The 13,155-nt window shown below is 42.0% G+C and overlaps 1 protein-coding gene across 6 annotated transcripts in view; it reads left to right on the top strand.

Moving 5' to 3' along the window:
- Positions 1–678: 678 nt before the first annotated feature.
- TRIM55 (tripartite motif containing 55) overlaps positions 679–13,155 on the top strand; it is a 44,658-nt gene continuing 32,181 nt past the window's right edge. For 2 of the 6 annotated variants that reach the window (XM_006943244.4, XM_003999854.5), the window contains exons 1-4: positions 984–1,416; positions 1,977–2,149; positions 8,544–8,709; positions 10,614–10,709. In XM_006943244.4, coding sequence (XP_006943306.2) covers positions 1,249–1,416; positions 1,977–2,149; positions 8,544–8,709; positions 10,614–10,709 — 603 coding nt within the window. In that variant the 5' untranslated portion in view covers positions 984–1,248. Of the gene's footprint in view, positions 1,417–1,976; positions 2,150–8,543; positions 8,710–10,613; positions 10,710–13,155 lie in introns of all 6 variants that reach the window. The other 4 variants (XM_019822732.2, XM_006943243.4, XM_003999853.5 and 1 more) reach the window with 4 other exon arrangements.

Here is a 13,155-nt window from a genome sequence, read left to right on the forward strand (position 1 = left end):
TCTATATTGATGAAACAGTTTCACAAAATTCTGGCAAATATCAAAATTGTTATTTGTGACTCAAGAGCAGACCAAGAATATCAGAAATGACTAGGGAAACTATCATTTTAAAAAATCAACTTGGAAGAGGAGGGGGCAAATGCAAAGAGGTGTAATAGGTATTTCAGGCCAGATGAAACCCGGGTATGGAAGCAGGACTCCATTTTCACTTCGGTTGGCAACAGCACTGATATCTGTTCCCTGCTTTATGGAAAAATGAAACAATGGGTCTGTTATCCTACATGCCATTACTACCTCATTACTGATTATTGTTGCAAACTAAATTTATATTTTAAAAGATTGCCAAATTTTCTTTGTGTTTTTGGTGTGTGTGAGGGGGAAGGTGACTGTAGGGATACAGGATGAAGGAGGGAGTTAGGGAGGAGGAAGAGCAGTGTGGAAGAAAAAAGAATTTACTAGAATTTTATTCACAACTTATAAAAACATGGGATCATCAACTGGTGTTTGGATTTTTTTTTTCGTAGATACTTTTATGGTGAAAAGGATTGAAATCAGTTTTTAAATTTGAATTTTTCCCAGACCGCCATTCTTGCAAAGATGAAAAATTTAAAGTGAAGCAAATCGTTTTAGTTGATTGCCCTTGTGAAGTCAGGAAAATGATTTTTGAGACATGTTTTGTTTGTTTTCATGTAAGATGGTATGATCACACTACTTTTGGTGACCTGCTTCCTCAATTCTCCAGACAGGAATGCATTCGTTATACAGTTAGACTCTTGGGCTGCATTCTCCCCAGTCCTGGAGAAACCCGTCACCACGTTCTTATTGAGTGCTCACAGAGGGCATGGCTCAGTGACTAGGCATGCATATTTGCATTTGTTGTTGACAACTGTCAGCTTCAACATCCCTCTCCTCACAACTCTGTCTAAATGGGGTTTGTAATCCTTCTTCCCACTCACTCTCTTCACTCCCTGGGGCAGGAATGTTGGCTCCTGTTCTCTGTCACCTGTCAGAATCCATCCTCCTGTCACTGGCTTATATGGACAAGTCAGCCCACTATCACGTGACCCCCCCTGCTGCTAAAAACAGCTCAGGCACCCCCTCTGAACCTGGGCCTGAAACAATGTCTTCCATCGAAAAAACCGTAAAGGACACTTGATCACCCAATCCTTGGAATTATTTCCAGGAAACACTTGCAGAAACCATTCGGAGCACCCTTTCCCTGGCAGTGCACACGGGGACGGCCAGGAGATGAGCGCATCTTTGAATTATAAGTCTTTTTCCAAAGAGCAGCAGACCATGGATAACTTGGAGAAGCAACTCATCTGTCCTATCTGCTTAGAGATGTTCACGAAACCCGTGGTCATTCTCCCCTGTCAGCATAACCTGTGTAGGAAATGTGCCAGTGATATTTTCCAGGTAGGTTTGTTTGGAATTTAGGGGGTAAAAAAGATTCTCTCTTCTTGGAATCAAGTCCTTAACTTGTAGGTGAATTCTTTCAGAAAACTTTATAAGGCTACATTCCTTTTTAAGAAAACCATTTTTTTAAAATGATTTGCTTTGTGCTTTGCTGTCTGCCTCCTCCTTACTCCTCCTTACTCCCAAATCTAGTTTTAACTTAAATACTAAGAATCCTATTTGTTAAAAAAAAAAAACCTTCAAAACATTGAATCTGCTTCAAAATTGTAAACGAATGGCTTCCTAAGACATTAATGTTAGAGTTTCTGGCTAGAGCTTTTGGTAATAAAAATGTTGGATGGAAAAGTGCCTCATGCTGAAAATGGTACATGGCGGTTGACTGTGGATAAAGTGCTGGGCCTGTATTTTAGGACCACTTGCTGCTAAAGCCCTAAGGGATTATCTTATGGCCAGCTTAAAGTAGAAGTTGATCTTGTTGTAGTAACAGAGAGTGAAAAGAAGTCTCAGAAAAGCTACCTGTGGCATTACTTAATTCCTCTTTTCTTGCTTGGCAAGAACAGGCCTCTAACCCGTATTTGCCCACAAGAGGAGGCACCACTGTGGCATCAGGGGGCCGGTTTCGCTGCCCATCCTGTAGACACGAAGTGGTTCTGGACAGACATGGGATATATGGCCTTCAGAGGAACCTGCTGGTGGAAAATATCATTGACATCTATAAGCAGGAGTCCACCAGGTACTGTCCCTTCATGTGTCACACCCATCTGAAGCTTGGTTTTGTGTATTTGTTTGTTTGTTCTAACAGATCAATCTATCCAATGCTCGTTTGCCAATCACAGACATTGTCTTATAGGAAAATGTTTTTCCAAGTGAGTCCTTACCGGTGTGAGAATCACTCATGGAAAGAGAAGGGAGCTGGTGCCCAAGACTTTGCATCAATTTAAGAATGAAGTAATTCATTAACACTAACCTGTTCAGTAATACTGAGAGAGGCATAATGCGGCCTACCCCTCTCAGCCCTGTATTACGCATATTTTAGACATTTCTGCACTTCACAGGTCCTTCGTAGCTCCCAATTCTACATAGCAGAAAATTCACAGTACAAAACTTTAAGGAGAACTAACAGAAATGGCATTTTCCAAAATAGTCCGGTTCCTAGTTTAGACAACAGTCTCACCTTAAAATTGTCTAGATGATCATAATAAAAAACAAATTTCTCTAACATAGTTAATCATTGTATGGACTCTGGGAAGTTACAAAGCAATGCATAGTCCTGCCCTTCAGCAACTTAAAGTTTAGTGACATGGGTGGGTGGGGGGAAGAAGATGGCATTTGGGTTATGTTTCTCTACTCTCTAGATTGTATTTGCTGCATACTCTCAGCATTCACCTGTTGGATTGATACTCAGTATATGCATCCATTCATTAAAAAAAAAAAAAAAGGCTTCTTCCTCATCTAATCACATTGGCTATAGAGTTCCTTTCCTAGAGACAACACCGTAGTAGTTCATTCCTAGAAGGCATGGTGTGAAGAGCCCTTTTTCAATTGTACACAGGTCAGTCCAGTCCACAAAGCTTGATAGCAATATTGAGACCATCTGGAAATGAACTCATTGTGATTCTTATTAGGAGACATGTATTTATGGAACATCTGCAGGGCTTTAAGAGCCTAGCACTCTTAGAAGGAAAGCTGTTCCATAAATCTAACATATAATTATTATAATCATTATGGCTATTAGTTTCTGCTTAAGATTCAAACTAAATTAGATAGTGCCAGGATCTAGATGGAAGTGGGGGAAGAAGAGTAATTACCGATGACATATTACAGAGATACAGAGTCAGCTATTTCCTTTGCTTCCAAAGTGTCTGCAGAAGAAGGAAAATACTGTTGTTGCTGCCGTTGCTTCACAGATCTGATTTCATTGTTTTACATTACTTTAAAATGCGAATACACACACTGTCTCTTAAAAAAAAGTCAACTAATAACCAACCAATTATTAAGGGTGTTGATATAAGAACTGATTTAGTGCCTAATACAGTGTCTTGCATAGAATAGTTGCTTCATAAATGCCAGCTAATTAAGCAACACCAAAAAGCTTCTTACATGTTCTATTTATTGCAATAATTTCCTTTTGCTACTTGCTACAGTGAGAGCTTGAAACATGGGAAATAATAACAATGTTATGAAATCCAGAGAAGAAAGATGTTAAAACTTGTAGCATTAGCAAAACCAAAAGACATGTCCTTACTTTAACTATAAAGTCTACATGTGCATCTGCCAAAAAAGTGCCCAGGTGCACAAACGGTATAAAGGTAATGAACCAAATTTCCAACAATGAAGCTTATAGCTGGGTGGACCAGTGGTGTTTTTCTGATTATCAAGTTCTTCTTACACTGTTATTTCTTGAACTTGAGACTCGCCTTGGGACATTTTTACTTGGTAGTAAAATCACAAGTTGCACAGAGGGCCCAGGTACATGTTTGGGCATACACCCAGGTGTTCCCTGGAGGATGTCAGCCTTGCCAGCCCAGAACCCTGTGCCTCAGAGAACATTAGGCAACCTTAGAATAACCTTGGATATTCAGAGTGAGAGGCACCCATCTCTGGCTCACAGTCATTGGTGTGGGGGCAGAAAGGAGAGGGGCTGGTCAACTCTGACCTCCCACAGAAAGACCAGACATTGTAGGTCTCAACAAAACCTGGCCTTATCTAGAATAACTGCCTGGTGCTGAACTAGCCACAGTTTGGAGAGGTGGACACGAGAAGGAATTTATTTCATTAACAGTAATCACAAAAATCATAATTAACTTTATAATAAGTAAAACTAATATGTGCCAACCACTGTTCAGGGTGCTTTACACATGAATCACATGTAATTCTTTAATCTGCACAACAATCCTGTGAGATTGTGATTATTATCATTACCTTATTAAAAACTTTGAATATTCTACTCAAACTAACTCATATACATAATTTAAACATTCAAATAGTACTAGGACACCTCTAATGAGGCCCATGCTCCCACCCCACTCTCCACCCCCAAGTCTCACTCCCCAGAGCCAACCACTTTTAATTGTTTTAGCTGTTTTTCTGTTCTTTATCCTCCGGTGACATCTGTATATTACAGATCTGTGTACTCCTATTTCTGATTTTTCAATTTAGACATTCTCTATGGACTTTTCACTGCAGAAAGTCAGGACAGTGCCCTCACGTCGTTGGGCTTCACCTACTTTTCCTCTTCCCTGGGTTGAATCCTTATTTCCTAGAGCCTACGTCCTTCTCTTTGTTGGTTTATTCTACTGTTTCCTATGGACCACATCCTCAAGCAATCTTCCAAAATATGCAAAAAAGTGCCCCGCTTTTTAGCCTCCCCCCACACTCCTGCCTTGGAAATACCTGGCTGCCGCAGTTGCAGAGCCTTTCTGGGGTCCCTCAGCTCAAGTCAGCTTGCTCCTCTCAGCCTTCTCCCCCGCAGGCGCTTAGCAGAAAGAAGAGTCACTTCCTTTCATCCAGAAGTTCTCAATTTCCCACATGTGGTTGACATCCCTTATCTGCTGTCATGTTGCTCATTTTTTGTCCTTCTTGACTTATATTAGAATGCGATTTTTAAAATTTCCCTACTCGCATTTTAGTGGGATTTCCACAGGAAACACAAATAAAAAAAGGCACATGTTCATTCTGCTGTATTTAATTAGAAGACCCTCAGGCCGATTTTCAGATATGAATAAAAGCTGAGCCTCAAAGAGGTTAAGTAACTTGCCTGAGGTCACACAACCACCACACGGAGAAGCTCAGCTGGAATTAAGCTTTGAGATAAGTTTGACTTCAAAGGTACCACCTGTAATGCCTCACCAAGACCAGATGCCAACCCTTCAGGATTCACCAGGATGGTTCCAGGAACCTGAGACCAGAGACAGCAGGCTACAGACTCCTGGAGACTAGGCAGCACTGAGTGGCTAGAGGCCACTGCCAGCATCTGAAGCTGAGTCCTGAGCCACAACTGTGAGCTCAGCTACCCTCACCTCATGAAAGTGCATTTACATCTTTATTCTACATGCCTGTTTGACCCAAGTCTGTTATATGTTTTAAGTTGTCTAAAGGTCTCTATTATACACCCGCTTTTAAGTGGGGACGACTCTGGGCCTGTGTAACCACCTAAACAAGAAAAACCTAATAAGGAATATGGGACATAGTTCTCAGTCTGTATTGCATTATGGAAAAATAATCACAACCAAAAACTAAGCATACAGCCTTATGGCTGTTGCCACATTTCCAAAGTGTTTGCGCGTACTGTATATATATATATATATACACACACATATATATATTGTATACATACATATATGTACTCACAGACCTGAGCTCTGGTCCAGCTGCTGACATCAGAACAGCGCACGGATGCAAGCTGCCCTCAGGAAATGCTTCAGGGAAGTGAGCCACAGAGGCATCACCTGTGCCATTTTCCAGTACATATACTCCAGATACATGCTTGACATTTATTATTATGAGGTGGAGATATATGGGACAGAAGGTATAGGAGGTGGAGAAGCCTTTGAACAAGCGAAGAGCAAACCACTTCTAGTCTCTAGAGAACCTTAAAGGGCTTTGTCATTTATAAATGGAGTCTTCAGAATGTTGTCTGGTTTCTTTGCCACTCATGAGTGCCAAGTGACCCTGGTTTTCCCCCATATTTCACATGCTTTCCCCAGATGAATTAGAGTACAAAGAATACTGTCCATTCATCTGGCAAAGTCTCTTTCATTTCTCATTCATTCAACAAATATTTACTGAGTACCACTCTATGCAAGACATTGTTCTGGGCACCAGGGATCCAGCAAAAAAAACAAGACAAACCTGCCCTCATGGAACTCACATATTTGTGGAGGAAACAGATAGACCTGGGAAGGAAGATACATTTCTTGGTTGCAGAGTTCACTTTTCTCAATTGACTTCCAAGGATATGGCAGAATTTCAAGTTAGGAAGCCACAGATTTCATGGAAACCATATTGTTACGAGACCAGGTGAAAATTCTTTTCACAAAAATCTCAAAGCTGGAAGCCCATACAATTTCCTCACCAGACCCAGGTCTTACCCCCACAGCCCGGTCTCCTTGACTTGACTCCTACCTAGTGATTTATAGATAGAAATCAGTATATTTTCTGCCTTTCTCTGAGTTCTGGGGCTGCAGGTATGTGGTACCACACATCAGAATCAATGGTTTACAAACCATTTTATTCATGTCTCACACTGGAAGTACATTTTACATTGTGATCCAATGACCATTACATACATGGATGGATGTAGATATATAGACATGAAATATATACTTTTTGTTTCCAGTGCACTTAGATACATGTACATACATATGCATGTAAAACATACACATGCGTCTATGTACACCAGAAACAAAAGTTTCAGGTATCATTACTTATTCTTACTAGGTGTAGCCCATGTATTTACTGTCTATTTTAGTTTGATTTTAACAATGCTGGTCATGACCTCTAAATTGATTTCATGGCCCATAATAATCAATTTCACAGCCCATAAATACCTGCAGTTTTTTAAAAAGTGGATCTTGGTAACAACAGAAAAATTCAGTCCCAATCTTTTATTTATTTATTTTTTTCAACGTTTATTTATTTTTGGGACAGAGAGACAGAGCTTGAACGGGGGAGGGGCAGAGAGAGAGGGAGACACAGAATCGGAAACAGGCTCCAGGCTCCGAGCCATCAGCCCAGAGCCTGACGCGGGGCTCGACGCGGGGCTCGAATTCACAGACCGCCAGATCGTGACCTGGCTGAAGTCGGACACTTAACCGACTGCGCCACCCAGGTGCCCCAGTCCCAATCTTTTAAATAACAATGCTTATAAATATGTGTTTGGGAATATGAAGAAAGGTTTTGGATTTGTATTTACATTTTTCAGGTACCTCTGAAAACTATTAACAAACTTGGTCTTTAGATAGGATGTATAAGAATTCCAGGTTTTTGCGAGGCAGGCTACACCCACATCTCTCACCATGTTCTCCAGAGGGGGCCTAGAGCGCTACAATTTGACATAATTTTGATCTTGATCATAACACATAAATCACACTGATCATTAGGAGAATATACAGGGCCCCACCACACGCTGTGAACTTGGGCCGTTCCAGGTGATTCCACAGCAAGTTATTCTTAAATAGTAATGACTTGTCACTCCCCTTTCATGCTTGCAATTCCTCATCGCTTGGTCATCGTCTCACTAACACATACAAACCCAATGCTCCATTATTACCTGTTGCAGTTCCGAAAAGTTTTGGCTGGTGCTGAACTACTGGGAAAACTAAAACCTGGGGATTATCTGTGAGGTCCTTACTTCCAAGGTTACCACCATGTCCCAGAACAGCATTTTGCATTTTTCTTATTGCTTAAAGTACTGTTCACAGTCACTGAGCACACAATACCCACTCTTAGTCCCTGCCAAGTCCTCAATCGGGAAATTATTTACATTTAATTTTCTTAATGGCAGGAAGAGACCCAAACAAATTAATGAAGCACACACGGACATGTTCCTTCTTACACAGAGCTATTTCCATCAGTGCCTAGACTAATAATCAGAGATTTGGACTCCTCCAGCCCACCTCTATCTTCCTTTTGGAGGGAGAAGTGTTTGCTGGAGGTTGTAGAGTTGGGACCTAGTGTTTCTGCAAAGCCAGCATAAACTTGAGATTTAGCTTATCAGCAAATACTCCTTCTTTACCCATAATTGGAAAGTATCTCAAGAGACTTGTAAGTGTGTGCAGACAGTGCTGGAGCACACTCCTCACAATTTTCAGGAATTTTACTAGCTGTGTTTTAAACCGTCAATAAGTTTAAATCAGCCATGATGGGAACCCTCACCGCAGAAATTGTCAAACACTACAGATCAGAGTGTCCATGTCCTATCCCCTACTCCAGGCTGGTCGTTAGATACCTATCAGCACACCACTGCTAAGCCCAAAGGGCAACTGAATTTGGAGGTTTCCGAGGACAAGAACAGGACCTTGGAAGTTTTCTGGAATAGCAATACTAATCCTACCCCCCCCACCCCCCCACCAACTCTGCTTTGCTGCAATGGGAGCTGACACATTTATCTGCCCACCTCCTCCCAGACCAGAAAAGAAGTCTGACCAGCCCATGTGTGAGGAGCATGAAGAGGAACGCATCAACATCTACTGTCTGAACTGTGAAGTGCCCACCTGCTCTCTGTGCAAGGTCTTTGGGGCACACAAGGATTGCCAGGTGGCTCCCCTAACTCACGTGTTCCAGAGGCAGAAGGTAACAGAGCCTCTCTTCCTCTTCTCTAGCCCCTTCCGAATTTCTGTGTGATTGGCTCTCTTTGCTGAAGGGGACTGCCCAAGCCACGTAGCCCTGAGGCCTGGCGGCTCAGAGCGTGGAGTGGTGTAGTGCTGGTGCAAACATGGCCACACACTAGATCCCCAAGAGAGTAAGGGGACTGCTAGCGAGGGAAGGGGTGCCGAGGCTCAGGAAGGTGCGCAGAGGGCAAGGGTCGCTTGTTATTTGTGCATCTGGGAGGTTGCTGAAGACAAGCAATGTGTTGGGACCTGGTCAGAGCTGTTTGAAGTTTAGACTATAGATAAGAAAAGGATTAACTTTTCACGCCAGTCACAGGAATTCTTCTTCATTCACTAAAAAAAGCTACTGTTTCCTGCACCCTTCCCAGGCCTTTGCTCCCCCAACTCCTACTGTATTAGCCTTCAAGTCCAGGTTAAACTGGCTTCCTAGGCTTTCAACCTAGGCCGCTTGCTAAAAGGACTCCTCTCAGTTTGACACATGCCCCCCCCCCCCCCCCCCGCCAGGGCATCAGCCTCCTCACCCTGACCAACCACAGCATGTCCCCAGCTTATCACTAACCTGCCAACCCAGTTTCATCCATTGGCAAGTAGCAACTTGCCCATTTGATGCAAATAAACGTGCAGTTATGTGCTCAAATAGATGCAGCCACTCCCCACACCTAGAATTTGAGGAGCTCCATATCGAGCTCCTTTCTATGAAGAATCACACATCCCACATTTGGTAGATATTTTACTGTGAGGGTCAGAGTTGGAATCAAATGTGAAAGCCAAACTTTTGGGCAATACCAGTCATGATCAGTGAGTGCTAACTGCCAAAAAAGCAGAATTTAGCAAGACATCTGTAACATTTATTTATTTTTCAATCCATTTGTGGTTTATTTCCCTTTATCCTTCCACACCCACCCATCCCCCTCAAGTCATGGCATGTTAGAACCGAATGGTACTTGTTTCACACGACTTCCCTCAGAGCCCTAGGAACTCTTGTGGGATGAACAGGACAGACTGGCAGGACTTCTACCCCACTCCTGTTTGGACAGAGCAGCTTCACTCTTATCTACTGGGATTCCACATTAGCTTCCTTTTTCTGAAGAAAGGGTTCTGAAGCTTTACAATGTTTTACAACCACTGTTCTGGTCCAACCTTCTCACTTTATATCCAAGAAATTTAGGGTCCACATTGATTACATGTTTGGCCAACATCATAACCAAGTTAAAGGCAGAGTTGGATCAAGCAGGTAGGTCTCCAAAGTCCCCATTCAGTGCTTCCTGATAGCCAGTCTTGGAAAGCAGAGAGGAATTTCAAGTTGAAAACCCTCCCCTAGAACCAGTCAAATGCTAGAGTTTCAAGTTTGTAATAACTTAGTCTAGTATGTATGTATTTGTACACCTAGCACATAGAAGGTGTGTATTAGTTGAGTCAGTGAATAAATGAATATTTACTATTCTCATTTCCCTAGTAAAATGGATCCTGAGCTACACTAGGAAAATAATTCATTTCGGGTCTCTGAAGTCACATATTGGACTCCACTGAATTTATAAACAATATTTATAATTACTTAGCTTGAATATGCTATTCTCTATAATCTATAATTCAGTGTTTATGATGTTATTACCAAGGTCAGATCTCAGTCTCCGTTAAGAATTTGGTGAAAACTATGAAACTTCTTCCCAGACAAATACATTTATATACACATCTAGACAGAATTTTATTACAAGACCAGGAGGTTAGGCCTTATAAGCCTGTTACTCCTATGGGGTTCAGTGGACGCTGGATTAGGAATCCATGAGGATAATACTACAATTTATCTACAATCAGGGCTGGCTAGAAGACTCCTAAAACTTTGCATCCTTCCTTTCTCTTCATTAGTCTGAGCTCAGTGATGGCATTGCTGTCCTTGTGGGAAGCAATGATCGAGTCCAGGGAGTAATCAGCCAGCTGGAGGACACCTGTAAAACTATTGAGGTAAGTCAAACAACTCCAGCTGAATATACACCAAGCCTGGACTCCTGGGGGGTTGTGGCTGCCTCAGTGCCACACAATCTTTCCTTATAGAATGACCGCCTTCCTCATATGTCTCTAAAACATTCTCCTCCTGGCTCAGGAAGAGAAGTTACCATGTGAGTCAACAAGGCAGATTTTACCACATCTACTGGGGTGGTTGTTACATTTGCTGTTTTTTGTGGTCAATCCATTTTAAAAGATTAGTTAGAAGAAAAATCAATTCCCAGTAATGAAAATAAGTGTTATCCACCATTATAGTACTATTTCTTTGTGGAAATCCAAATTTCTTAAGGAGTACTAGTTAGTGCTTTGGAAAATCATGTGCAGGTTTGAGCTGCGTATCTACACTCTGACAGCGGGGTCACAAAGGGGATAGCAGAAGGAGGAAGATGTGTCTGTGGTTACAGAATGATTTAGTTGTGGATTTCATTGAGACCAGAGCTCTGGCTCATTCATATCTGCCCTCTGCCTGGCCCAGTGCCTGGAACATAATAAACACTTGATACAAACTTGGTGAACAAATGCATAAATGACTGGCTGTTTAGCTCACACTGAAGCTTGGCATATAAGAAATACTGTAAATCCACCCTTCCTCAAGATCAAGTGTAAACTGTGTAATTGCTGAAGGCAAAAAGCTGAAACCTAAAGAGATTTAGCTATGTGGCAGATACCTTTTCAAGAACTGAAGATTCACAGACTAGTTAAGCCAGGCTGCACAGAGGACAGGTGCAAGACAGCTGGGTTGAGTGCAGGTCTCTGGATCTGTAACCTGGAGCCATTTATTACTCCCTGCTTTAGGTTTTGGGGTTGTTGGTTCTTGTAGTTGGACCTCAGATGCAGTGTTGAGGCATTGTACTGCTCAGTCTGTAGCATATTGTCTGTATTGCTGTAGGCAAGGCCCCTCTTATCTACTTATTTCTTTTTATCTCCATATCCCAGTCCTGTTCTCTTCTCTGTACATAACCACTCTAACATGTTTGGTGTTCCGTTCACTTACACTCTTATAAAATGTTGATTATTTTATATGCACGTCTTTTACTTTTATAAATGGTAATGTACTATATTTCTCGTTCTGCTTTTTTTAAATTATGTATTATGTTTTTTTTCTTCAACATTTATTTATTTTTGGGACAGAGAGAGACAGAGCATGAACGGGGGAGGGGCAGGGAGAGAGGGAGACACAGAATCGGAAACAGGCTCCAGGCTCTGAGCCATCAGCCCAGAGCCCGACGCAGGGCTCGAACTCCCGGACCCCAAGATCGTGACCTGGCTGAAGTCGGACGCTTAACCGACTGCGCCACCCAGGCGCCCCATATGTTTTAAAGATCCCTTCTCATGTACATTCAATCCTTCATTTTTCTCCTCTGTAAAAATGGGGCATAGGACCCACCTTACAGAGTTACTGTGAAAAATTAAGCATAAGCAAAATGCTTAGCACAGTGCCTAGTATATGGTGAGTGCCTGATAAATACCCTGTTTTATTTTATCATTAGAAAGGCAAATTCTATCAGAAGCCAAAGGCTGGTTCCTGTATGATCACTTCAAGACATTGGCCATAACCATCTCGTTTTAGATTTCTACATTAAAATCAATGTCCTTTCTTCTCCATACCTATATTCCTGTAAAGATCATGATAAATCTGGGATCCATTTACAGAAGGGAGGTTTTCTTTTGGTGAAGAGCCCAAAGTGATTACAAAATGGACAATATAAACTCTTATCTTTTTACTTATTTACAATAAAGGCCAAATACAACTTAATCAGTAAACCATGAATCAGCACTCCAGTGTGGTGCCATGTTGAGTCTTGAGTGTATAAATAGGAGTGGGTTGCTTGTGGGTAAGTGAGGTAATCTCTATACTCATCTCTGGTCAAGCCTGCATCAGAGATCTCTGTCTGGGACATCAAGGCTGCAGAACACATACAGGAGAAAAGCTCTGGGGGTCACATTTGGCCTTGAGCAAAGAAATGCAAACAAACCGGGCTCCCTGTAGCCAGCATGGGGGGCGGGGGGCGGGGGGGACACTGAGAGGGCGGGGAGAGATTTGACAACTGGTTTTCTTCCTGGAGGCCGGTCAGGGGCACAATAGGGAGCAGCTGTTTTTTCTTTCACTGTGAACAAGACAAGCAGGAACAGGTTTGAAATTAAGTCAGGAGAAGGGATTTAGTGCAGATATCAGGAGGAACTTCCAGGCAGTGAGGTTTAGGATTATTACTCCTATTATTACTGATAAAAGTATTCATCAAACATGACACACTTTTATAAGTACTTTCACAGGCTACTAGACAAATGTAATTGTTCCCTGTAGGGCTTTCAGATGAAGCTGTAAATTGGCAGGAGTCTTAAAAGTGTCCATCCCTTTTACCTATTTATTTCACTTCTGAGATTTTACTTTAAGGAAATAAAA

Source organism: Felis catus, chromosome F2 (assembly GCF_018350175.1).
Source record: "Felis catus isolate Fca126 chromosome F2, F.catus_Fca126_mat1.0, whole genome shotgun sequence".
NCBI classification, from domain to species: domain Eukaryota; kingdom Metazoa; phylum Chordata; class Mammalia; order Carnivora; family Felidae; genus Felis; species Felis catus.